We start from the raw sequence: 25,977 nt of genomic DNA, 5'->3' as shown, positions 1-25,977 counted from the left end.
AGAGCACTTCGAGACCTGAGAACTTAAGTCATCTGTTACATTTGAGTCCACCAGGCTGCTGCCAAAACGATCTTGGCAGTGCGACGCCTCAGACGGCCAGCCTCCCCGGGTCACAGGAGTTAGAAGTAAAGAGAGAGCCTCTGATGACCCAGTTGTGACTAACCCACACACTGCACTCCCCAGTCTGCAGCGGGGCCCATCCTGGGGGTCTCGTTGGTCCCTGTGCAGCTCATCCCTACACACACAAACTCCTGGCACCGCATCGCCAAGTGTGCACAGGAAGAAGCTGCTGCTCCTACTCTGGGGAGCACAGAGCACGTGGTGTCCCGCCACTGCTGCCTTCACTCTGCGGACCACAGCTGCAACGCTGAACTTTTTTTTTTTTTGCCCAGGACTTATTTGCTAGTTCACCCCCCAACCCCCAAATAACAGTAACAGCCAGAGCTGAGATAATACGAAGGCAGGGGCCAGGAGCTTCCTTCAGGACTCCCATGCAGGTGCAGAGTTCCAAGGCTTTGGATCACATGCTGCTGTGTTCCCAGACCACAAGCAGGCAGCTGGATGAGAAACGGAGCAGCTGGGGCTTGAACCGACGTCCATACGGGATGCGGTGGCAGCCTTATGTGCTATGCCACTACACTGTCCCACTCCTCCCCCTAGACTTCTGAGAGCTCTTCCACTGCCAAAGTCTCGGGTCCCACGTTGTGTGTCAGCCGGAGCTGTTGCAGTGGTCCCCAGGGCAAGCACGTGGTGGCCCTGGGGGCATCCCAGGGCTTCCACCAGTGGGGCTGCGGGTGCATCCAGGGCAGGTACAGGACTTCAGAGCAGGCCTCTGCTCCAGCCCTGGGTGGATGAAGTGCTCCCTCCCACCTCGGGGGCCCTCAATGGACATCAGAAAGAGTCATAAAAGTTTATTCTATGAAAGAATGCCCGCAGCTCTGTACACTATTTACAGGCAAGGCTTCTGTACAGCAGGGAGGGGCCGGGGGCCGAGGGAGCAGGGGCCTGAGCCTCCGGGGCTGCGGCAGGCGACCTGTCCCTCAGGGGCCGAGTCCATGCACGACCCGGAACATTCTTGGGCAGATCACAGTGTCCCTGGGGTCCTCGGGGCAGGTCGGAGCCCCTCTGCCCCCGCCCGCAGCCGCAGAGGGGCTAGGACCCTGCGGTCACAGCTCGCTGGCACGCACGGCGGGCTCCAGTTTGTGTGACAGGGCGGTGAGCACCTTGTCGAACTTCTGGTAGCGTCGAGCCTGGCTGTGGCAGACGCCCTGGCTGCCCCAGAGCAGGCGCATCTGGAACTCGGTGCTGAACACCTCCAGGAGCTCGGGCCGCGCCTGGAACCCTGCAGGGCGAGAGGGGTCAGGGTCAGAGAGGCTGCCGCAGCGGTCACTCCCCAGACGGCCACAGCAGCGGGGCCAGGCCCACTCACCCTGCAGCTTGACCTCGGCGTTGGTGTGGTACAGCCCGCCGTGCTGCGCCACGGTGCGCGCCGCCTCCAGGTGCGCCAGCACCACCTCCACGCCGTGCTCCGTGCTGCCCCAGGGCTCGGGGCCCTCGGCCGGCGCCGCGTCGCACTCGAGCAGCGTGATGAGCGGCAGCACGTGCGGGAACGTGGTGTTGCTCAGCGGAGGACCTTCTGCAGGGGGACACACGGTCAGGGCCTGGGGGGAGCACGTGGTGCGGGAGAGGGGGTCACGTGGCAGTAGGGGCGGTACCTTTGCCTTCGTTGAGGCTCCTGAGGAAGGGCTTGAGCTTCTTCTCGTACAGGATGGCGCCCTCCGTGTGCCGCTGGCGCAAGGTCACCCACGTCTGCTCCAGCCGGGAAATCTACGGGGAATGGAGCGTGAGGGGAGGCGCCGGGTGCGGGGTGCTCGCTCCGAGGCCGCCGAGCTGGCGGTCACCCCCTTTTACAGGGGAGGGCCGCCTCCCCGGCTGAGTCCCCAGGGCCAGTCCCGCACCTGGCGTCCCCCGAGCCAGTCCTGCACCTGGTGTCCGGCGCAGAGGGGGCGGCCCGAGGGCCAGGAAGCAGCCCTCAGCGCTCCGGGAAGAGGGGACACAAGGACCCACAGAAAAGGAACGACCTGGCCTGGGCCTTGACCGATGCCTGGAGGGCTCGGTCCTCCCCTCGCCCTTCTGCCAGCGGGTCTGGAAGCGCCATCCCAGAGCCAGGCACCCCGGGGCCCCTCCAGCCCACTGGGGGCTGTCCCGCTCACCCGGTGGGCCCCTAGGTACCTGCGACATTTCCAGGGCGCCCATGACAGCAGCGAAGCTGAACATGTTGCCCATGGTGCCCCGCAGCTCGGCCGCCAGTTGGATGGTCTTGTGAAGCAGCGCGGCGCGCTCCTCGGCGGAGCCCGTGCAGCCCAGGATGTCCACGGCCAGCATGATGGACATGGTGTGGAACCTGTGAGAGGGGCGGGTCAGAGGGGCGGGGCCGGAGGGGTGGGCGGGGCCAGCGAGGGAGGCGGGCGGGGCTAGCGGAGTCGGCAGTGCGGGGCGGGCCGGCGAGGAGGTGGGCGGGACCTGTGGTGGAGGGGCGGGGCCGGCACGGGAGAGGGCGGGGCCAGCGGGAGAGCCCAATGAGGCTGGGAGTGCGGCCAGAGTGACGGGAGGTGGGGAGGAACAAGGAAAAGGCTTCTGATTGGCCGGTATGAGTTGAGGCGGGACCAGGTGGCCAGGCGGGGCTCGTGACTGATGGGTGGAATCCTTCCGGCTGAGCAGTTTTTGGAAAGAATCGGGGAAGCCCGGACTGATAGGCGGGGCCGAGGCAGAGGGAGCAGGAGACGATTGGTCCGGAGGACGCAAAAGCAGCCGAATCCACGGAGAAAGGATTGAAGTGTTGGGAAAGCAGGAGTGCGTGCAGGTGGATGTGAAGCGCTTGGGACTGGTCGGTGGGGTGGGGTGGGGGACTTGGCCGCAGCCTGCGTGGGGCCAGGGACTCCCGGTCCTCCCCGCGCCCTCAACACCTGTGTGCGCCTCACCTTTCCAGCAAGTCGAGTCGTAGCTGCCGGCCGTGGGGAAGGGTGAGCAGCTCCAAGCCCCAGCGTACTCCCATTAGGGTCTGCATCTCCTTGGTAACGCCCAGTATCCTAGCAACCTGCGAGGACGCCCAGAGGGCTGATTAATCTCCTGTCAGGGCTGGCCCCAGCCATCTGGGAGCGGGAGGAGAGCTTTACCAGGAGGGGTGGCTTGGCTGGGAGGCGGGGTTTGTATCCCAGCTCCTCCACCCCCTTCACAGCAGCGTGGACCAAGTTGAGCCCACTTTGCTGAGGGGGCCTCAGTCCCCCTATCTGTGAAATGAGGGATGCATGACAAAACGGCCCGAGGTGCCTGTCAGTTAGAGTTAAGGTTCAAGACCCGAAACTTTTCTACAGTCCCACACTGCACATGAGACCTGGGTTCTTTCATGGAGCGACCACCCTTCCTTGCTCGCCTAGCTCTGGGACGAGCAACCAGATAATGCGGGAAAGTAGGGGCTGAGAACGCGGGATCCCCCACACCCAGACAAGGACCCAGGTCTGGGACTAAGTAACGGGTTCTACTCGTGTGCCCACCAGGGGGCGCAGGGAAGGAGACCTGGGACTGCAGGCCTGGTTTGAGACATCTGGGGTCCCTACTGGATGCCTCTGAGTAACGGGGCTGCCTAGTTCCAGGGCCAAACCGGCACTTGTCGGAAGCTAGAATACCTTGCTTTTTCCATTTTCAAAGCACACCTCACAGGCCCCGACAGGCAGGACCCACCAGCCCCAAATCAGAGAAGCAAAGTAAGTCACAAGCCAAAATCCAGGCTTCTCACACCCGATTCCTGTGCCAAGACCAGAGGACACAGGGGTGGGCGCTCCACAGGGCACCTACCAGGCAGTCCACCTGGGTGACGTGCCGGGCCAGCGTCCGGGCATCCACCTCGGCCAACAGCTGCTTGACCTTGCGCAGAAGGCCCACCTCCAGGGGCCTGTTGTCCTTGGGGATCAGCAGGGACTGGAAGGTGGCTGGGCTGAAGGAGGACATGGCTTCCACGACAGGCACGCTAAAGGCCTTGCCCCAGTCCCCCTCAGGCACCCCGCGTCCTGACAGTTCCTTCAGCCGCTCCCCGTAGCTCCTGGCCTGCCTGCTGGAGGCCTCCAGCTCTGCCCACTCCCTGCTGCCGTGGACAGGGGGCTGGAGCTGGCAGTAGTGGCCAGAGTCTGGGTCGCTATAGCTGCTGAGGGATGGCGATGGGGATGGCGAAGGCTTGCAGAGGCTGTGGGAGGGGCTGGCATGACAGCTCTTGTCCGAGTCCCCACGGTGTTTTGGGGTGCTTCCAGAGGACAGCTGGGGCTCGCTGGAGCGCCGGGCGACAGGCGAGGCAGGCAGGGCTGTGGCGGAGGGGGCTGCAGGGGTGGTGTGGATGCGGGTAACTGCAGAGGGGTCCAGAGAGAAAACTCATTAGCACAGCTCCTCACCAAACTGCCTCCCCTTCCCCTGGGACAGACTCCATCCTCCCTACAGGGTGATGGGGTAGCCCAGGGCCAGCAGACACTGGCCCAGCCACCAGCCCTGGGGAACATTCTGAAGAGCCCTGGCTGTGCTCTGTATGTGGCTCGTGTGACAGGGTCTTTGGGGAGGTAACCAGGATGAGATGGGATCACTGGGGTAGAGCCCCTAAGAGTGAATTGTGGGGCATAAACCAGACACAGACAACACACACAGCCATGGCCACACACAGAGCCACAGCCGTACACACAGCTACATACACAGTGATGCACACACACAGTGACATAGACGCACACAGTCATGACCATACACACAGTACAGACTCGGTCACACACACAGCTACCCACATACATGTGTGGGAAACATTCTCTTTTCCCCCAGAAATGGGGCCTTTCACGCTGTTGATCCCACAAGTGCTCTCTACCCTCCAAGGAAGCCCAGGGCACTGCCTTTTGACCTCCTTTGTAACTGAGCTGTGAAATTTCAACTGTTCTAAGAAACACAGCATGTTAAAAAAAAATAATAATCAGTCTGAACTGGCCACCTGGGGACACCCTAAGCCACCTGAGTCCCCATCCACCCGCACAGGGCACAGCAGAGCCCCCTGTGTGAGGCAGGAGCCGCACTAGAGGAGCCCAAGCTGGCCGCCCCCGCGCATTTGGCCACCCACAGCACACTGTGCCTCTGGCAAGGCTCTGCTGACTCCGGAACACACTCTGGGCACCTTGCACCGTGCCTGGCACCCAGAATCTTCTCCCCACCTAGGGCCACATTGGGTATCGCTAACATCATTGGCAGACCACACCCAAATGAGCAACTTAAAAGTCAGCCTGCTGTAGATAGATTATATTCCAGAAGTCCCACAAATAGTTGACTTGGCGGGGTTGAACTCAAGTGGTTCTGGGGGGCCTGACCATTCCCCAGGCCTGCATAGGAGCTGCGTAGATCAGGGTGGAAACCAGTAAGTGGAGGGTATAGCTCCTGTGTGGGTGTAGGCAGCTCTGCCAGCCCCCCTCTAAAGACATTCCTGTAGTGCTAAGCTCTCCAAGAGACAGACACACACTCCCTTGGTGCACCAGCAGCAGCACCCCCAGCCCATTCCCTCCCCCTCCCCTTCCCCTGAGGCCTCATCCAGCCACCTTACCTGTGCTGTAGGCAGGGGAGCCGGGACTTTCGGAGATGGGGGTCACAGGCGAATGCAGGTCTGCGATCTGGTCCATGCTGAGCGTGCAGTTGCGGATGGAGTCCCGAGGGTGGGGCAGGGACGTGCTGTGGACAGACACAGCCAGGAGGTCAGGCACGCTGCTGTAGCCTGGGCGCCCCCCACTCCGACCATGAGAAGCAGAAAAGACATGGGAAATCTTTGTGTGCACCCTCCCAATGAACAGGGATAAGACTGAAGCCCCAGAGGGGGCAGGGCTGTGAGGGGTTCACCCAGCTGGGCAGGAGCACAGTGGGATTACCCACACCAGCACTCCTGTCTCCCCCCAGTCCTGGTCTATGCCTTGGCCCTCCTGGTTTCAGGCAGGTCCCTCACTTTGTCCTGCTCCCTTTCCTATCCTTTCCCAGCATCTCCCACCCTACTCTACCCCCAACCAAAGCTGAGGTCAGCCTTGTAGTGTGAGGCTGGGCACCTGCTCAGCCTGCTGTGTCTCAGCTATTCCCTGTGGAACCTAGCCCCATGCCACCCATTCCCTGGGCACACACAGCCCCTCAGCAGTGCCCTCAACTCAAGGTACAGAGGACAGGGTGAATCTTAGCCCCCTGCTGCCTCCTGGGTCAAAAGCCCTTGTGCATTTCACAGCATACACAACCACTCCCTCCCCTGGACATCTTTCCACCACTTGGGAAAAGTGTGGAGAGGAGCTGGCAGGTACAATGGAGAGTCTGGGAGGGGTCACCTCACAGCCTGCTCAGGATGCCTCAGGCACACGCAGCTGCTGGGTCCTGATTCCAAAACCACAAACCCAGTGGCTGCTGCCCACAGGGCATCCATCCATCATTTTCTTGGCCAGCAGCACCCATGCCAGGCACAGGGAGATGGAGCCAGGAATGCCTCCTTGACAGGTGCTGGTGATGGAAGACAGCAGATCTTGCAAATGGCCAGGGAAGCCACAGAAATGAGGGACAGACAGACCTGTCTTGGAAACTCCCTCTTATCACAATAACTAGCAGCCTCCTCCTCATCTTCAGGGCAGGGTGTGGGCAGGGGGAGCAGGCCAGAGAGCACACAGCACAGAAGCTGTCAGTGCCGGGGCTGTTCCTGGGACCTGTTCCCATGCAGCCCCCAAGGCAACCCAGGTGTCATTAAGATGTCACTGACGACATTCCATTCCTGGGGCACTCGGGTACCCACCTGGGACCACCCAGTCGGGGTGAAGAGAGGTGGCACCAGGGGGCAGGAAGCCAGAGCACCCTCTTGGCCAAGGCAAAAGAGGACTCTGTATAGGTGAGACAGGGAGGAGCTAGCAGGTGGCGGAGTTGGGACTGATGCAAGTGACCACCCATTACCACCTGACCTTCCTCCTGCCCCTTCCACACATGAAGGCCCTGAGATGGGGGGGGAGTCATTTCACCCCAGCTCCAGGTGGCTGGCTCCCTCCTTTCCCACCCACTCTCTGCTTACAGGATGCCCTCCCATTTGGCACATGGACAGGACGGGCCGGCTGACCTGGTGGGGCAGGCATCAGCACGGGTGACTTTGTCGGTGACATCAGTCATGGTGACACTGCGCCGCTTCATGTGGCTGCTTTTGGGGCCAGAGGGGCTGGCGGGGCTGGCAGCCTTGCTTCCTGCCTGGCTCAGGCCGTAGCTGGCCTCGAGGTAGCGCAGCGGGAAGGTGCGGTTGACTGGGCAGTAGATGATGGCGCCGCTCTGCTCAGACACGGCCTTACGGCTGCCCACATGGTAGCGCACCAGGGCAGGCACGTGGTCAAAGCTTTCCTGCTCGAATAGGTACTGGATGTGGGTGTAGCTCTCACCCGCCTTCACCACCACCTTGTTGATCTTGAAGTGCAAGGCCTGGTTGCGCCAGCGGCACGTGAGCACGTAGTCGCCCAGGCTGGTGAGCGAGTCCCGGATGAGGAAGTCTCCATTGCGCTGCACCAGGGTCTCTGAGACCTGCAGGGGTATGGAGGGGGAGGGTAAGGCTGGAGTAGGGTGGGCTGTGAGAGAGCCAAACCAGATCCAGGGGAAACCAGTGAATGGAGATGGTTTTGTAGCTTGGGGGACAGGGACCCAACAGCCCAGATTCAAAGGCAGCACCTCAGCCATGGGGACATAGAAGATGAGGAATGGGGATGGTTGCACCCTGGACCGGAAGTCACAGAGTCCCAGGGGCTGCCAGCACCTCATGAGCGAATGCCCAGTCCTCACTGCCAACCCACTCTGGGCCTTGGCACTCCTAAGCTGCAACACCATTGCTGCCCTGCCCACTGACAAACTCCAACCTTCCCACACACAGTGGCCCCTCTCCTCTGGACTTGGGCTTTTCCCATTGGGCTCTGACCACCTGCCAGTCAGACCCATCATCTGCCAGTCAGATCCATGCCACTGCTTCTTCTACCTCAGCGTCCTCAGTGCCTGGCACACAGTCCAGCAGCCCAGAGCCTCAACTTTGTCAAAACTGAGTAGCCCTTACTTAGCACAGTGGGCTAAGCCACTCCCTGTGATGCCCGTGTTTCATATGAGTCCTGGTCTGACTCCCAGCTGTTCCACTTCTGATCCAGCTCCCTACTAATGCATCTAGACAGGCAGCCAGAGATAGCCCCAGGGCTTGTGCCTCTGCCAGCCCCATGGCAGTGAGCTGCTGTGACCATTTGGGGAGTGAATCAGCAGACAGAAAATCTCTTTGTTTCTGTCTCTCCCCTTCTCTCTCTCTCTAACTCTGCTTTTTAAATACATAATTATGAGCAGGCCAAGGATTGACACTCACAAACAAAATATAGGAAACTGATTCATAAAAACCACAACAATAATAGCAACAACACCAGCCAACATGGCCCAAGTTCCCAGGGTCAGGCCCTGTGTGTTGAGCACCTGCCTGCATGATGTCACTCGGTCTCCACAATGACCCTTGGAGATGGGCACTGCTATTACCTCCCATTTTACAGATGAGGAGACTAAGGCTCAGGGAGGGGAGAGAAGGCATTCACATGGTCAGTGAGCATCCCTCATTCCAGGCCACCCAGGCTGAGGGCTCTGTGGGAGCCGGGTTGGGGCAGGACCAGCCCCCTCAATGGTGGGTGGAAGGCTGTGGGCTCAAGGCCTCCCAGCCTGAGCCCACGCACACACTCACCTCTCGGGGGATGCGACCGTGGTACCAGGCATGGCTGCGGAGGTCGGTACTGCTGAGTTTGAGCTCCTCCTCCAGCTCCTTGTGCAGCTTCTCCGGCGAGGAGTCAAGGATGTACTTTTCCTTGGAGAACTGGAGACACACAGCAAGGGTTGGCATGTATTCAGAGCCCAATTCCTCCTCCTCTCCCCACTTCAGCCACCCCATCCTTGGGGGGGTCTCCCTCCATCCCTGGGACTCCAGGAACACCAAGCTGCCAGTGCTGGCAAGATCCCTACCATGATTTCCTGTCCCCATGGGAGGCAGGCAGTTTCCGCTGACAGTGCCCACTGCACTCCAGACCCTGCACCTCCACCTGCACTGGGATGAGTGAGGTGCTCAACAAACCAAGCCCTCTCCTCACCAAGGTTTCTGGGCCAGGAGACCTACAGGCAACCTCCAGTTGCCTAGAAGCAACTGGAGTCGTCCACAGTCAGCACCACAGCAGTGGACAGCGACAGTGGGCAGGGCAAACTCAGAAGAACCGGGATTAAGGCTGAGTGAGAGAGGCACACAAGTCTGAGTCGCCTTTCTGGAAGCAACAGCCATAAAACCATTTGTTATGCACCAGGAACACTAGACTGATCATGAAGTGGGGCGAGGGGGGATTTCTACAGGTGGATGAGGGAGATCAGGTCACACAGTACTGGGGGCTAGGGGCAGACAAACTGTGAAAGAAGGCAGCCAAGCCCGGGATTATCTTCACCCTTGGTGATCCCCAAGGCACCATCCCCCTGCAGTGTCCAGCAATCCTTGCAAGATGAGACACTGCGGCCCAGCAGGGGACTGAGGATCACTCCCTGGGGTGATGCCCAGGATTGCCCACACTGGCCTCCTAATAGGTTACGAAAGCTGACTGATCCAAGGGGTCCTAAGGGAGCCCCCACCATAAAGCCCAGCCCAATCCTGGCTGGGCCATGGGAGTCCTCAACCTCAGCTTGTCTCAGAAGAATCGGTATAAGGACAGATCCTGCGTTGTCTCACTGTGAAGACACAGCAAGGCTCTTATTTCCTCCCCATCAACTTCAGGCCCCAAAGTGGATGCTGCACACACAGATTCCAGAAGGGACAAACGAAGGCGGGGCCAGGGCTTCCCAAGGCCTTGCCAAACTCCCCCATAGACCTCAGATCTTGCCATTACACCTCCACTCCATGTCCCTCTGCTCCCACACTGCCTCAGTTTACCTGGATCTACATCACCCCAGGATACCAAATTTCCAGACATCTCCAACACTTCCAATTCCACTCATTTGGCATTGACTCAGTCCTGGCCCTGACTGTGACCCTAAGCTAGGGCCAAGGCTCCCAGGTCCTCAGAGGCTCCCAAGGCTCCCAACAATCCCCTGAATGTACAGGGAACCCCTTCTAGCCCTACTCAGGGCGCAGACTCCGTTCACATCCCCCCAAGAGGTACAGTTCCTGCCCAGGCCAGAAGATGGACTGGGGGGTGGTGGCGGGTGGGCAGGGAAGAGGCTATATGTGTGTTTTGGGGAGGCGGGAAGAGCTGAGGGCTGGCAGGGGAAAGGGGGGATTGGCTATGGGGGCAGGGGCAGGTGCGGCAGGGATGCGAAGCTGCCTTAGGGAACCAGGCTTTACCCAGCAGCCACAGTAGAATCACAAGAGGGTTTTTAATTGTTGGGGCAGGTTTCACCTGCTGGTGGAGAGTGGCCTAGTGTTTTTCAGACCATGGCAAGGCAGGGTGGGGCATGGGGGAGAGGGGTAAGAGAAGCCTCAGGTCAAGATCCTGGAGACGATGGTCTCTTCTGGAGGCACACTGGTATGCTAGGGTCCTAGGCAGAGGTGGGCAGCAGCAGCTTGAAGGTGGGACCATGAGAATAGGCCTTGAGATTGTGGCCAGAGATGGGAAGTCTTACAAAGGTGCCCGGGGGAAGGTGGGGTGGGGTGGGAATCCTGTACCCCTGCTGCCCGTGGTAAAGCTGACCAGGGGCCAGAGGCCTGGTACTGGATTGAGACGGGGCCTTCTTAGACACCTCCATGCACAAGGGGACCCCAGCCGGCCCACTCAGCAGCTTTGATACCAGCCTATGCCCCCTCCCCATCCCATACCAGGCCCCAGGGAGGGGAGGGTGGTGGGTAAAGGTGGATTCACATACACATACACACACACCGGTATGCTGGGGTCCTAGACAAAGAGCTCACCCAGGAAAAGGACCCTGTTCCAAGTCTGGAGCTAGGGAGACCGGGCCCAGCAGGGGAGAGGGTCGTGAGCTGAGGAGCCTGGACCCAGGCCCTGAGTGACCTTGAGCCTGTCACTTCCCAGCTTGTGCCTGTGAGGCTGTCAAAGGGCGCTGGGAGCCTAGGCTCCGCTTTGCCAGCCCTAATCAGTGATCAGTTTGGGAGATCCAACTTGGGCCTCCCACACCTCTAGGGGTGGGGACTCCTAGGTACCTATGCCCTCTTCCTTCACCCTCGACCTGGGGGTCGCCAGCTCCCTAGAGTTTGCGCGGGGAGGGGGGCTGGGGTGTAAATGCAGCATCCCTGCGCTCCGCGAGCTGCTATTGGCTGAAGATGATCTCACCGGCCGGCCTGCGCACGCCTGATTGGCCGGCGCCGGGATGCTGTGCTCCGCTGCCGCCGGAGCCGTCATTCAGGCGGGCTCGGAGCGGGTGTGTGAGCCCGGGGGAGCGCAGGGGTGACTCGCCCGGCGTCTCCCATAGGACCTAGGAGGCAAGAGCGCGGAGACCCCCCGGGCAGGTTCTTCACCCCTGCCCTCCAGCTGGCGCCCAGCGAAGCCTCTCTAGCTGCCCTGAGTACCTAACTTCAAGCAGAGTCAGCCCCAGATGATGCTCCGCAGAGAGGCGGGGTCCAGGTCCTCCCCTCCACCCCCTTCCGTTTAACCCTCTCACCGCCACCGGCACTGTCCGGCCGGCTGGACTGGGAGACCCGCACCCCCAGCAGTGACCAAACCCATCCAGAAGGCAGGAACCTGGCAGGCGTTCAGACACCAGCCTCAGCACCTGCAAAGCCCTCCCCGCGCCATGCCCCTCACTCAGCCGTCAGACTCTAACCCGGTACAATGGGGAGTCAGACTACCCCGGTCAGCTGCAGGGGCCAGAGCGTGAACTGGAGGACCTGCAGGGGCGCTGGGAACCTTCATACCAGGACTCCACGCCCCGGCTCAGCTCCCTGGTACGGAGGAGGCGAGACCAGATCGGCAGTCCCCACAGCCCAGAGTCCCGGGAGTGGCCACAAGACCCCTCATCCCCCCGCGGAGCAGCCGGGCGCCCCGAGGTGAGACTGGGGCGACCCCGCCCCCTCCCTGAGCCCACCGCCGCTGCCTGGTCCGAGAGCCTGCAGGGCTCCGCTGGACTGCGGAGCTCCCGGGGTCTCGGGTTCCGGGTGGAGCGGCCGGGGGTTCCAGACCCGTGCACCCGGCCGGGAGCCGAGCCGCCCCCTCACCTGCACCTGCACCAAGGAGCCGCGGTAGAAGCAGCAGGCGGCGGCCGACAGGGCGCTCCACAGGCTGCAGCGCTCGGTCATGGTGGGGCCGGGCGGCCGGAGCCGGGACGGTGCGGGGGGCGGCGGCCGGCGGGGCAGGGGCGCGGGGACCGACCAGGCTGGGCACCGGCTGCGCGTGCCTCTCAGCGGCGCGATTACCTCATCGCCTTGTCGGGGGAGGAGCGGGGAGGCGGGGCGGGGAGACCCCACCCTCCAGCCGGCCGGGGAGGGGAGGGGGCCATTGTTCCTCCCTCCTCCCAGCCCCTTGCTCTAGCCCTGAGCGCTACGGCTCCAAGCAGCGGGGGGGGGGGGGGGGGCGGGGGGGGGAGTGCAGAGTGGAGGACCTGGCAAGGTGTAGGGGCAATGAAAGGGGGCAGCGTCACCGGGGACAGTTGGGATGCGGTAGGAACCACAGGACCAGCGAAGAAGGGTCTTATACTTCTCCTACTCACTGCACCCCTCTCTAATTCGGAGTGGGCAGACTTGGGGTTCAATCACAGCCAAATAGGGGGGCGGGGGCAAACCCCCGTGTGCCTTGACCTTATCCCTTTGTGGCCTTAAGAGATGGTCCAGAACCTGGGATTTCTCATCTCTGACTTGGTGTCAGAAACTGGGGGCTGGGATTGCCCCGGTAGACCAACTGGGGGGATGCAGTGGCTGTCTCCCACCAGCCTCTCCCTCAACCCCACCAGTCCTTCTCGGGGAGCCGGGCTGACCCAGGCAGCAGATGCTGTTGGTACCTGAGCTGTCCTCCCAGAAGTCTCAGGCACTGGCTGGGCTGGTGCGGATAACAGCTCAGAGAATGCTTGCTTTTCAGCCTTCCTGTCTCCCAATTTGCGCTTTTTTGACCCCAATCCAAGACTCCACAGCACAAAGAGCACTGCTGATTCTGCCATCAGCCAGGCTAGGGGGCCAAATCCTCCAGCTGGGCTGTGTGATTCCAGCCAGTCAGGACCACCTCTCTGAGACTCCGTAGTGGGTTTGTTTTCTGTAAAGACCCTGGAAAGTTCTGGGCATGGAACCTGACTTGTTAAGAATTCCCACTTGAGAACCCAAGCATCCACATCCCGTGTGAGAACTCAAGCATTCCAGTGGCTGGTTCTGCCTAGAGGAGACACTGGGGGAGGCCTGGAAGTTTACCCCCAAGGCCCACCTTCCTCCAAGGCTAGAGCAGGTGCGAACATTTCTTTTCACTTCATCTTGCTGTTTAGTCCATGCCAGCAGCAGGTGCTGCTTCCCTGAGTTTTCTAAAAATCTGCACTTTTTGCCCTATGTACAGAAGGAAAGAGATAAAGTTGACAACAACTCAGGGTGGGGGCCCTCCCCTGTCCCACCTGCCAGCTGTGCTGTGGGCTCTCCCTCTATCTTTCTCCCCCTGGAATGAGTGTTCCTGGCCTGGCCCTGACTGGCCGCAACCTCCAGAGCCGCTAGTGCTCCGGCTTGGGCTGGCCCCAGCTCCAGTTCGGCTCTGCCTATCCGCGTATCCTTCCCCACTTTTTGTCTGGGGACAATTGTCAGGGATTGCAGCTGGACCCATGGCAACCCTGGCTTGGAGACACCACAGTCACCCTTCCCCCTCCGTTCCCTGATGCTCCAGGGGGTGATGGCCACACCCAAGGTCATGGGGCAGGTCTGTGGGTCTAAAACTCAGTTCTATCAGACAGCAAAACACAAGACCACACCCCTGTGCGATTCCTCCCTGGGTCTGGGGTGAACTGAGAGCCCTGTGGATGCTCAGGATTCAGTGTGGGCCCCACTCAGCGTGGGTACTCTTGTGCCCTTGTGGGTAGAGGGTCGAGGGCTTTGTCTATCCTGTGGGCATCAAGCCTGGGCTGTAAGCTCAGCTCCACCCTGTCCTGTGTGCCTGTGGGCAAGTCACTGTACTAGTCTGCGCCTCAACTTTCCCATCTGTGAATGGGCCCAAAGAGGGCTTACTCTGACCAGCAAAGAGGGAGGAAGTCCAAGACTTCTGCCTCTAGTGGGTTCTTGTGGTATAATCCAGCGCCATCCCTGACTCACTGGCAAAACCACGGTCTCCACATTTCCAGTGTCCTGCACAAATTCAGCTGCGGCTAGGTGAGTTTGCCCATTTTCTGGGCTGAGAAACTGAGTCCACATGTCCACCCACCACCCCCCCCCCCGGCTAACATCGTGGGTGGGATTGAGGCACTACAGTCCTTACATGGAGACGCCCCCTCTCCCCAGGGGCCTCGTCCTGGCAAATGCTGAGTCCTGGGCCAGGACAAAGTAATGGCACATGAGGGAAGAAGCTGCTGACACTGAAAATGCCACATGCCGCCCAGCCCCTAGACCACAAAGGGTGCCAGCCCCCTGAGCACCCCCGCTCACCCCCTCCTACCTTCACATAGTCCCCGGCAGCCTCAGGCTCTCCTGCAGCCCTGGAAGGAGAGAAGAAATGTGAGTGCGCCCAGTCCTGCTGGGCTCCCTGACTGCTAGCCCCTGCCTGGGGCCTCCACCAGAGCCTCAGGGCCCCTCCCAGTCCAGCCCAGGATGCTACAGTGCTAGGGCTGGCGACGGCAGACAGGCTGCGGAGTCAATTCTCCGCGCCTTCCAGGGTGGCCAGGAAAGAGGCTGCAGGAGATGGGTACCCAGGTGCCAAGCCTGTTGTACACACTCCTAGCCCCCAGCCCTAAACGCCCCACCCCACTGCTGGTCAGCTGGAACTGAACCCTTCATCACCGAGCCAAGCCCAGCAGCTTCCTCACGGCCACCTGTGGGTGCTTCCGCCTCAGCTTTTCCCCAGGGCAGAGCTGCGGGCCCTCTCTGCCCTGCCCCAACTCCCATCAGCTCCATCCTTCCCCGACCTGCCCTCACCAGGCCTCCATCCTCTCTCGCCTGTGGTTTCAGCTGCTGTCCCAGCTACACGTGTCTCTACATCAGCTTATTCCTGCCCCAAGTTCTAAGTACTTGTTTTCTTGGCCTAGGCCATGCTTCTCCCACTTTATTCAAGTCACCTCCTCTGAGAAGCCTGCCTTGACCACACCCCCCTAAGGATCCCTTCATGTCCTTCCTAGGCTTACTTTATTTCCTCCATTTTCCAAATCCCTGCCTGGTCGCTCCACCCTGTATCTGTTGACTGAGTTCTCTGGCACCTGGGGTGGGGTGGGGTGGGGAGACTGAGCTCATTCCCCAGGGATACCTCAGTCCCTGGGACCGTACCCAGCACACAACAGGCGCTTAATAATATGGTTAAAGGACACATGGAAAGTGAACAAGCAGTGCTCACTGGTACTTCTGCTAGGCTAGGAAAGTCTCCATCTTCCCTTCTGTAAAATGGAGAGTGAAAAAATAAAAATAAATAATTTTTTTTTAATGGAGAGGGAAGGTCGCATGCTAGAGAAACAACTGTTCGAAGACGGGGGATTGTTCATGCTGAAGACAAAGCAAAGCAGGACTAGCACTCACTTCCCATATATCATTCAAGTATCATTCAAGTCCCGGCTGCTCCACTTCCCATCCAGCTCCCTGCTAATGTGCCTGGGAAAGCCGCAGAGGATGGCTCAAGTGCTTGGGTCCATACCACCCAAGTGGAGACCCAGAGAGAGAGAGCTCTGGGCTCCTGTTTTTGGCCTAGGCCAATCCTGGCTATTGTGGCCATTTGAGGAATAAACCAGGATGTGAGGATCACTCTCTTTCTGTCTCTGTCATCCAGATTTGTCTTTCCCTCTCTGCCTTTCAAATCAATAAATAAGATTGATCTTTAAAAAGGGTGGGCATTTGGCCTATTGGTAAAGAGTCAGTGCCCCGTGTCAGAGGACTTGGGTTCAAGATCTAGCTCCAGTTCCTAACTGGTAGACCCTACAAGCAGGTGCATTCCTGCCGCCACCTAGGAGGACTGGGTTGAGATCTCAGCCATTTAGGGAGTGAGCCAGCAGATAGGATCTCTCTCCCTTGAGCAGGCTCACTCTTTCTCTCTCTCAAATAAACTTTTACCACAATTTAAAATAATAATAAAAATAATGCTGTGATTCTCAGCTCCCACAGCCTGGGCTCCTGGCTGAGGACTTGTCTCAAAGCCCCCTGACTCCTCACCTCCTTCCCTGCTGGCCTCCAGGGTTCCGACCCTCTTAGTGCTTCCTGCCCTCTCAGCCAAGTTGGTCAAACTGCAGTGTGGCAAAAATTTCTGGAGCCTTCTGGGTTCTCTGTCCCGCAGCAGTGGGAGTTGGGGTACAGTAGAGGATAAGGACCCCTCCCTGTCCCCTCCCTACCCTTCCCGGGTGAAATGACCCATTCCAATGTTTCCGGCCATTCAAGCCCGGAAATCCTCCTACTGTTGGGAACAACTTGGCCGGGACACTGGGATCAACTCAACACTTCCTCCTGCTTCCTGTCCACTTCCCGTCAGGCTCTGGGGTAAGGAGAGCCTTGTGGAGGGGGTGCTGGTAGTGCAGGACAGGCCTGGGCTGGGTGGCCAGAGCCAGGGAGGTGCTCCGCCCCAGGGCCTTTCTCAGCCACACTCCAGTGTTCTGGGATCTGGAAGGCAGCGTGTGGATGTCTCTGTCCAAATCCCACCCTGCCCCCACTCACCCAGCCCCTCATCCCTTCTTGGTCTCTGGCCTCCCTGCGCTCTCCCCCTAGGAACCACAGCATCAAAACAAGGGCGCGGCTCTCCTGGGCTCTGCCTCACTGTCCTGCACCCCCAGTCCCTGCCCCCCAGCCTTGGCTGCTCCTCCTGGGTTTCCCCACAGGCTGCCACCCCAGGGTCCCTGAATCTGCTCCTCTTTCTGCCAACAGCATCTTCCCCCCAGGTATGCCCTGAGTCCCACAGATGCCACTGGAGCCCTGAGCTGCCCGGCACACCCTCTCTGCATGCAGTCTGGCCTGTGATCCCAGCTCCACCAAGGCAGGGATTGGTTCCACAGCCAGCAATGGTGCTGGGACGCCAACAGGCACCCAGAGGGCCTATGTTAAGTAGACTAATGTCACAGCTACCCCAGCTGTCTGTGCCTCAGCCTGTCCCCGTCCCCTCTCTCTACTCTTCGCTGTGTTCTGGTCTTCTTTCCATCTGTGCCACTCACTCTACCCTCAGGTCCTTTGCACACGACCTTCCTGCTGCTCAGAACATCCTCTCGCCCGGGCCATTCGTGCTCCACCTTCAGATCTCCATGCCTTGTAGATTTCTGGAACATTCTCTTTTCCACTGTCATGATCAGATCCAGAAATCAAAACACCCATTTGAAAAGCCTCACCACCATCCACTAATTAATTTATTGCTTCTTATATGGACTTGGAGGATGCTTCACTTTGGATGCAAGTGTTAAGAGCAATTAATATATAATAGAGACAATTGGGCTAAATCAGTCCCATTAATCAGTTGCATTAATTATTTAAATAACCAACCCCTTAATTGCCTGTATTAACCAATTTGTTCTAATAACTGATACAACTTATTGCATACATTAGCTTAATTAATTGGAGCCCATTATCTTTTATTTTCCTAGTGCCTCTCTGATTCTGAACTTCACCTGTAGTGTCTCTGGCCTGGGCCTGAAGGCAGGGTGACTTTGGAGGAGAAGGGGTGGGAGGAGCCAAGTCCCCCTTCTCCCCGCTGGGGCCTCCTTCATGGGAGGAGGGGGATGACCTTAACCTCTGTCGAGGTCTTTCTGGTCCCCTGTGTCCCCCAGTTTGTTCTTGGGCTGGGCTGGGTTCCACAGCTTGGACTGGAGATTTTTCTGACTCCTGCCACCTGCTCCCCTCCCCCACACACGGCTCCCTGCCTTCCTGCTCTGAGCCTCAACTTTCTCATCCATGCAGTGGGTTTACTGGATCTTTCTTGCAGGGGTACAAGACTTCCTGGCTCAGTGGGGGCTCCCCCCTCCCCCTTGCCTGCAATCCCTCATCTGACCTTACTGGAAGCTAAGTCCTTCCTTTGCTCTGCTTCCTCCTGAGAGGGAAGCAGTAGGTATCTGCCCTGGACCTCAGTGCTTAAAGGCCTGGGGCAAAACAGCCTGGGTGGAAAGCCCAGTGCCTCCCAGGACACTCAGCCACAGGGCCAGTGGGATTCAGGGCTGCCAAGGCTCCTGGCTTTAGTCCCTGCCCTACCCAGACACACTCCTGCTGCTTTGTCTCTGTCCTTGTCCATCTTCCTGGCTGGAGTGAGCCATCCAGCAGGGGCTTAAGGAACTGTGGCCCTGGGAGGAGAGGGTTCAGCTGGGGCTACTCTGCTGAGTTCAAGGAGCCCTGAATCTCACTGAACAAGAGGGACAAGAAGAGAAGCAAAAGCAGAAGGCCCTTGCAAAGCACCAACTGCATGCCTGTGAGTGCCAGCTACATGCCCATGAACTTGAAGCCTCGTTTGACTGCTGGGAAAAACCAGCTTGGAGCATGATACGGTGTCTCAGCTGCTCAGACAAGAACCAGATAATGTCAAGTTCTCTGCACCCCCAGAAACCCAGGCACTCCTGGGTAGAGAAGGAGGATGCTGTGGGGGGTGGAGGGTGAAGATGGCCACATTCCAACCAGCCCAGTATGGACATCAGGAAGCAGAAAGATGGTGGCATGGATCCAGTGAAGAACTCCCTTTCTCCAGGCTTGTGAGAGGGGCAAGACCCCTCCCTGGGCTGTCTCCCCTCTGCAGCCATGAGCCAAGGTCAGGCTGAATGCTCTCCTGGTGTCTCCCTCAGTCTGCAGGGCACTCCTGGGAAGCAGGTGCTGCCATTAGCTCCAGTTTACAGATGAGAAAACTGAGGATCAGAGAGGAGAAAGGACTGGCTCTGACTTGCACACAGCCAGTCAAGGTTCTGTGTGGCTCAAGTCCCCAACCCCAGCTCTCCCTGCACACAGCCACCACAGCAGCCCGTTTGCAGAGTCCCCTGAGGGGTGGGGGTGGGAGGGATGCGGCTCCAGCTGGGGAGAAGAGGGGGTAGCCCATCCTCCGGCTCGCCCCGTTCCCACAGCCCAAGGCGTCTGGGGGTCTCAGGGACTGTGAGAAAGTCTCCACAGGAAACGAAAGCCTGCGGCAGCTGGGCCCCTTCACACGACAAGACCCAGCCGCCACCGCTGCTGTGAGCCTGAGGAGGCCGCGCCGCCGGGGCCCACCGCGACCCCCTCCCCCAGTGGGTAATCTCTACCAGATGCCCCCTAGGCTGACGTCACTCCGCAGGGCCAGGAGGGTCGTGGGACTCCGGGGAAGAGTGGGGAATTCTTGGACCAGAGTCAACATTCCAGAAGGAACTGGGGCAGGCTGAAAGGTTGGGGGTGGGAGTAGGAGAGAAGGGGTGGCCTGGCCTGTTCTCAGTGCCTGGCACCAGCGGCAGGGCCAAAATAGGGTGTCCCTAGCAGCTTCCCAGAGGATGCTCATTCGCTGCTTCTCTGCGTCTCAGTCTGTCCCACTGGGAAGTGGGGGTTGGGAGGGGAATGGAGCCCGTGTCCCCGGACCGGGTAGTGGGATGAGGCACTGGTGTGACACAGAGCAGCATCCCACACCTCTGAGGGGGGCCTGCTAAAGGGCAGCTTCCGCTTCCCCCCTGCAGTGTGTTGCAGAGCCCAAGCCAGGCTCCTGTGGGCTGGGCACACACTCCCACCCCTCACCTCCCTGGCCTCCTGATTTTGTGGGGCTCCAGCCGCTCTGCTGCTTCTCGGTCATGCCCCACCCCGTCCCACCCCAGGGCCTTTGCACATGCCGCCCTCCCTGGTTTGGAGCACTCCCATCCAGGAAGCACCCTCAGCTGCTCATCAGCCCCATTCCCATATCCACTATGTCTGCCTCGCCACCAACCGCCACTGCCTCCTTCCCCAGGGCCAAAGCCCCCACTGGTTTTTAAATGGATCCTTTCTTTTTGCTTGCTCATTCGTTTCACTCATCTGTCTTGACAATTATCTGCCTCCCTTGCACTGGAGTTGGGGTCCCAGAGGGCCCATGCATGGCGGCCTCCCCAGAGCCTGGGACAGGGCACGGCAGAGCTGCACCCCTGTCACTGTTCAAATGAAGGAAGTGTCAGCTATGAAACCAGCCTCTCAATGATTCCATCTGTGAAATGGGCTCCCCCCATCACCTTCTCCCCAGGAAGTCATCTGAAAGAATGGCAGGAAAGGCGGAAAGCGAAATGTGGCCTTGAGACTGGAGCCTGGTACCACACCGCACTCTCTTCCCCCGCATCCTCCTCCCTGGTAGAACCAGACAGGGGCCCACAGCACAGGCCCAGGCGGCTGAGTAGGTCATCCGTTTGTTGCCAGCCGGTGCTGGCTGGCCTGCAATTGTCTTGGTGGGGTTGGAGTCAGTGTGTGTGTGGTTCCCTCCTGCTCCCTCCTCTGGAGTAGGGACTAGAGGACAGTGTGCACAGCTTGCTGGACCTGCTGTCTCCTTGCAGGAGCTAAGATTCCTGGTGTGGCACGGGGCAGGGACAGCGGCCAGGCTAACGGCCCCTCCTCCCTCCTTCCTCCCCAGCCCTCATGATCTCAGCCGGGACGACACCAGGAAACTACTGCAGCCTCACCTCTTCCCCTTCCTTCCTCCAGTCCCAGGTGCACCCTGCCCTCCCGCGGGGATGACACCCCCCCCTCAGAACACTCAGGAGTGGGCCCCCTGCCACCTTGCTCACTGGCTCACCTCCCCCAGCCAGATGGCTTCAATATGCAGGTCCAGCACACGGGACAAGGGCTGTCTCCCCATTGCAAGGCACAGAGGTAGTGGACCCGGGAGGGTCAGTTAGCAGTCCCTGGAGAGTAGGTGCATGCAGGGGGCCAGGGCCCTGGGAGGGACAGCCTCTGCTCCGCTGGTACCTCACCCGACTCAGGACCCCCTCCCTCCCACTCGGGAGGATGGAGGGCGGAGAGCCTCTCCATTAACAATGTCACACCAAGCCTGACCAAGCCAGATGCCTAAGGCACGCCAGGAGGGCCACGGGGCCTCTGCTCACAGGCACACAGGTTTGGGCTGGCTCCCAGACCTGACAACCTCAGGACCACCTTTGTCAGAAGCCCTGGACTTTCCCAGGGCCACTGGGTGCCCGGCAGGTGAGATCCTGAGTCAGGAAGAGGGAGCCCTGATTGGAACTCCCACCAGAAAAACCAACCTCATCTGTGAAATGGGGACAATAGGACCTTTCTCCTGAGCACGGACGTGTCTTCCCTTCCCAGAAAACTGGCTTGGAAAACTCGCTGATGCTAAATTCATACCCCCATGCAGATCTACCCGTTGAGGTCACGCCTGCCCGCGCTGACCTGCGCCGGGCCCAGCTCGGTCACTCACCCCCGGAGCCCCAGCGCCGGGCACCTTCGGCCCACTGCAGTCATGGTTGCCGGGGGTCGCCGCCCGCAGCCTGGAGACCTCAGCGACTCCCGCCTTTCTCAGGCCTCGCAGCGGCAGAGCTCAAAGCAGGACTCCTAGGGCGGAGCCTAACGTGTGGGCCACGCCCACAACACGCCTTCCAGTCCTGCCCCATCCTCTACGCCAGCGGGAGGGACCCGCCCTTAACCTAGCTCCTCCCCCTCCCTGTGCGTCACGCCCGGGGTTGGAGGGCCACGCCCCCGAGGGTTCCGCCCTGCCCCTCCAGGCAGCCCGGGAGAAGCCACGCCTCCGGCTACGCCCCTCCTCCCCGCCTCGCTGCACCCCGTTCCCGCCAACTCTCAGAGGCTCTCAGCGCCTTCTTGGATCTCGGGGTACACGGAGTGCCCGAGGATGATCAGGACCCCCTTCTCTGCCAAAAGAGACCGAATTGGGGAGCGGATGAGAGGGGACGCAGCTGAGGATAGGCGGGCGTGGTGGAAAAGCTTTAGTTGTTGTCATTAGGGTAGCCGCCTCACCATTTGCCAGGAACCCAGGTACTGCGCTCATATCTCACAGGCATTATAATTCCTCAAATATCAACTTTCCAGGCAGGTGCTAGCCTGGACACAGGCCCTGGACCGTTAGTCCTGGAGCGACTCGGGCACACCTGACTGGTGTGGCTTAGCCGCTGGGGGCTCCTCAATTTGGGACTGACTGCCCCAGGACCATGAAGTAGCTGGGCTGGGGGAGGAAGGAAGGTGGTGGGTGAGGGTGCAAGCCACTGGAAGCACTGAAATCCTAGCTTGGCATGAGCCTGCCAAGACTCAGTGTGCCCTTCTGAGAGTGGGGCTAATAGTCCAGTCGTTCGAATTTTCCAGGATGTCCAGTACAAAAAAAAAAAAATCCTTAGTAAATGGGAGGTTGTCTGGCATCCCTGTTTGTATTCTACCTGAACTTAACTCAACCTGGAACCTAGTGAAGTTGCAGATGGAGTGAGATGCTGTTCAGCCACAACCCTAGTGCCCAGCTAACCCCCGAGAGCCCATACCAGACGTTGCAACCTCCCTCCCCTGCCTGGGGGACCTCAAGCAGAGTCAGCACTTTTCTCTCTAGCCCAGAAGTGGGGGTTAGGGGAGGTGGTCCTCTCCAAGTCTGGAGCTCACCAGCCCCTGGCAGGCACCTACCCGTCTGGATGCTCAGCCGGAGGAGCTCCCTCTTCCTCTGTGTCCTGCGTGAGGGCCTCAGGCGTTGGTGCAGGTTCCACATCCAGGGCAGAAGGATCTGGTTTGGAGGCGGCTGCTGTGTCCATGCCTGGAGCCTTGGCTGCCACCACTTCCTCCGCTGCCCCCGTGCCCGGGGGCTCGGGCAGGCCTTGGGGTACCGGGTGAGGCTCAGGGCCCACCTCTGGGGACCCCTGAGGCTGGTGGGATGCCTGTCGGTCCTGAGCTTTCTTGGTGCTGAGCCGAGGCATGGTGCCCATGTGGCTGTACATGTCACTGGAGCGTGCATAAGCCGGCGGGCTCTTGGGAACTGTTACCATGTCGTCCTGTGTGGCCTCAAACGTGTCTGGCTTCAGCTGGGCCCGGAGGCTGCTGGGGGTCAGGGACCTTCTTAGAGTGAAGGAGCGGGGGAGGTTTGAAAGACTCCCCAGGCCCTTGAACTTGAAGAACTCTGGCAGGGAGCAGGGCAGAAAAGGGTGTAATGTCAGTAATAGTAAACACAGAAGCACCTGCAGTTCTACTCAGGGCTGGCCCCCAACACCCCCTCTGATCACAGTCACTCTCTTAGAAATGGTGCCCCACAGGCCCGGCACAGTAATCTAGCAACTAAAGTCTTCACCTTGCATGCACCAGTATCCCATTGGGCGCCGGTTCTAATCCCGGCAGCCCCACTTTCCTTCCAGCTCTCTGCTTGTGGCCTGGGAAAGCAGTAGAGGATGGCCCAAAGCCTTGGGACCTTGCACCTGCATGGGAGACCCAGAAGAGGCTCCGGGTTCCTGGCTTTGGATCAGTGCAGCTCTGACCATCGTGGCCACTTGGGGAGTGAACCATCAGACGGGAGAGATTCCTCTCTTCCTCTCTATCTCTCCTCCTCTCTGTATATCTCCCTTTCCAATAAAAATAAATAAATCTTAAAAAAGAAAGAAAGAAATGGTGTCCCACAGGAACTTGTGACCCATGACCCACGCTGCCTGGCACCAAGCATCATCCGCAAACAGTGGGGACGAGGGTGACGAGGACAGCACCAGCCCCTACACAGGTTCCCAACAGAACTCAGTGACACAAGCTGAGTTCTCACATTCCCCAGATGAGGACACTGTGGGCAGAAGGGCCTGAGGTCACACAGGGTTGGGGGAGATGAGGAGGTGGCCACCAGGAGCCAGAGGGTCCCAGAACCTGTGGTTCCTCCTTCCTGTCAGCTGAGCCCACACTCCCTCGGGTGATACCATCTCCTCGCTTCCGCAGGGGTGTGGGGAGGGAGAAGGTGTGGGGGGTGCCATTCCTCCTCACAGCCACCACCTCTGACTTCCTCGGAAAAGCAAAAAGGAAAAACCCTAGCATTTTTTGCTTCCCTGCACCTCTACCTGCTCAGGCCTCCACCCCACAGGGTTGCCCAGTGAGGCCACTGAAGCCCTGGCAGGAGAAAGGCCTGGCCCAGGGTCTTGCAACAAGGCTGTGGCTGAGCTGTCTGCTGGGTCGATGTTCCCTGAGCCTTTTTCCCAGCACTGGCCGCCCAACTCAGTCTTAGCCTCAGAAATGGCATTTTGGCCCCAGGGGACATTTGTGCCATCGGGTGGGGGCTGGGGGGAAGCAGAAAGAGAGTACCCAGGTTGACCTCCCCCCTCAGCACCCCTGGTCTGCCAGAAACAGTAGCAGCTGCTGGGAGGGACATGGAGGCCCCGAGGGCAAGGACTGGATGGAGTGTTAGGTCTCCATGTCCCTGGCCGTGGGAGGAGTCATGTCACCCCTGTCCACCCCAGGTGCTATCGGATCTAACTCCTGAGCAGCGGAGCAGGAGTTAGCCAAGAGCGGCAGGGACTGGGCCAGGAGGGTGTGGCCCGTCCCCCAGCATCAACAGCCCCAGCCCTGGCCTCTTTCCTCACCACTGGTGGGAACAGCAACAGGACCCCAAAGCACGCTCCACAGCCCTAGACCTCAGCCTCCTAGCAGCTTTCAGCCAGAGATCCTGGGGAGCAGCGAGACAGGGGGTGTGGAGATCTCCCCTACTCAGGCCTCCTCCGAGGTCAAGGCGAGCTGAAGGGCTCAGTGGAGAGGCGAGAGGCAGAGACACAGAGAGGTGAGATGGGGGCCAAGCCAGCCAGGGAGAGAGAAAGAGAGAGGAGTAGTCCGTGAGAGGCAGAGATGGAGAGAAAGAGAAACAGAAAGAGGCTGGGGCAAGGCCCGGCAGTCGGTGGCCACTGGGCAGGCTCAGGCCCCTGTACTCACTGAGCTTTTTGCTGGCCTTCTTGGTGCCCTCCATCATCTCGGTGAGTTGGGCCAAGGTCCTGGCTGGCCAGCGAGTGGACGTCAAAGTCGAGGTACCTTCCACCTCCCCTTCCCCTTTTTCTCACCCTCTCGCTCGCTTCCTCTGTGTATTTTTAAACCACTGAAACTCTCTCAGCCCCACCCTCCCTGCCCTCTCCACCAGAGGGGAGGGGGGCTGGGGCCTCCCCCTTGTCCTGCCCCCCTCCCCCGGTCCAAGGGCCGGCCTCCTGGGCCTCTGCCACAAGGGCAGGGGGCAGACCGCAAGCCTGTGGGACCTGCAAGGACTGGGGAACAAACCACAAACTCTGGGCATGGAGCCGACCGGGCTGGGGGCCCCTGGGGACCTGCCAGCAGCTGTTAGGGGGTCTGGCCCAGGGGCTGGGAAGGCAAGGGGACAGTGCAGGGCAGTTTAGTCTTTGCAAATAGTTTCTTGATTACTCCATTTCCTTCTGTATTGCAGAGGCAGAGGGGGTGCCCACCTACCCCCTATCCACTGGTTCACTTCCTAAATGCCTGTGACAGCTGCAGGACCAGAGCTGGGAGCCAGTACCCAGTCCAGGTCTCCCCTACATGTGTGGCAGAGACCCAGGCATGAGCTAGTTCCCCATCTTCCAGGGTGTGCCTAAGTAGGAAGTTGAAATTAGGAGCCCAGGCCGGGAATTGAACCCAGGGACTCTGCATCAGAATGTAGGCACCACACCAGGCAACTCATGGCAAGGTCCGACCCACGCTAGGGAGGGTCATTCTGAACCTGCGGACCCAGGAGATGTGTGGCAGCAGTGGAGCAGAGAATGCAGTGGTCAGCTACCTTGGAGCCCGGGGGCAGCTCTCGACTGGACTGCCTGTTGCTATGTGGTCTTGAGGGCTCAGCAGGTCATTTCCTCTCTGCAAGCGGGTGGGGGTGGGGGTGGGGGTGCTTGTACCGTGCACCTCCCAGAGATCTCCCAGGGACTCCCCAGGGTCTATTGCTTGGTGCAGAGCCCAGCTTTGACTTGGAG

At 59.7% G+C, this 25,977-nt stretch overlaps 1 protein-coding gene across 3 annotated transcripts; it reads right to left on the bottom strand.

The window, feature by feature from the left end:
• Positions 1-1,062: 1,062 nt before the first annotated feature.
• On the bottom strand, positions 1,063-25,070 carry SH2D3C (SH2 domain containing 3C). Of its 3 annotated transcripts, XM_004593547.3 has the most exons (12): positions 24,941-25,070; positions 22,679-23,165; positions 14,625-14,664; positions 8,771-8,899; positions 7,145-7,593; positions 5,618-5,742; positions 3,856-4,397; positions 2,982-3,097; positions 2,233-2,404; positions 1,716-1,827; positions 1,430-1,636; positions 1,063-1,342 (listed from the first exon to the last, which is right to left on the bottom strand). In XM_004593547.3, exons 1-12 carry the CDS (start codon positions 24,975-24,977, stop codon positions 1,167-1,169), a joined length of 2,592 nt encoding a protein of 863 aa, XP_004593604.1. In that variant the 5' UTR covers positions 24,978-25,070; the 3' UTR covers positions 1,063-1,166. The 3 variants fall into 3 exon arrangements, with proteins under 3 accessions (XP_004593604.1, XP_004593605.1, XP_004593607.1); XM_004593548.3 differs by lacking the exons at positions 22,679-23,165; positions 24,941-25,070 and adding an exon at positions 21,477-21,607; XM_004593550.3 differs by lacking the exons at positions 14,625-14,664; positions 22,679-23,165; positions 24,941-25,070 and adding an exon at positions 12,227-12,555.
• Between the last annotated feature and the right edge of the window lie 907 nt (positions 25,071-25,977).

This window comes from Ochotona princeps, chromosome 14 (assembly GCF_030435755.1).
Source record: "Ochotona princeps isolate mOchPri1 chromosome 14, mOchPri1.hap1, whole genome shotgun sequence".
Taxonomy (NCBI): Eukaryota; Metazoa; Chordata; class Mammalia; order Lagomorpha; family Ochotonidae; genus Ochotona; species Ochotona princeps.
Note: the sequence above shows the minus strand (reverse complement) of the source record. Positions and strands in the feature narration are given on the sequence as shown.

Coding starts and splice junctions, on each gene's coding strand:
- SH2D3C (XM_004593547.3), bottom strand. CDS start 24,977: ATGATGGAGGGCACCAAGAAGGCCAGCAAAAAGCTCA. Junction 23,166..24,940: donor GAAGGCCAGCAAAAAGCTCA/GTGAGTACAGGG, acceptor GCTCCCTGCCAG/AGTTCTTCAAGTTCAAGGGC. Junction 7,594..8,770: donor ACGGTCGCATCCCCCGAGAG/GTGAGTGTGTGC, acceptor ATACCCCTGCAG/GTCTCAGAGACCCTGGTGCA.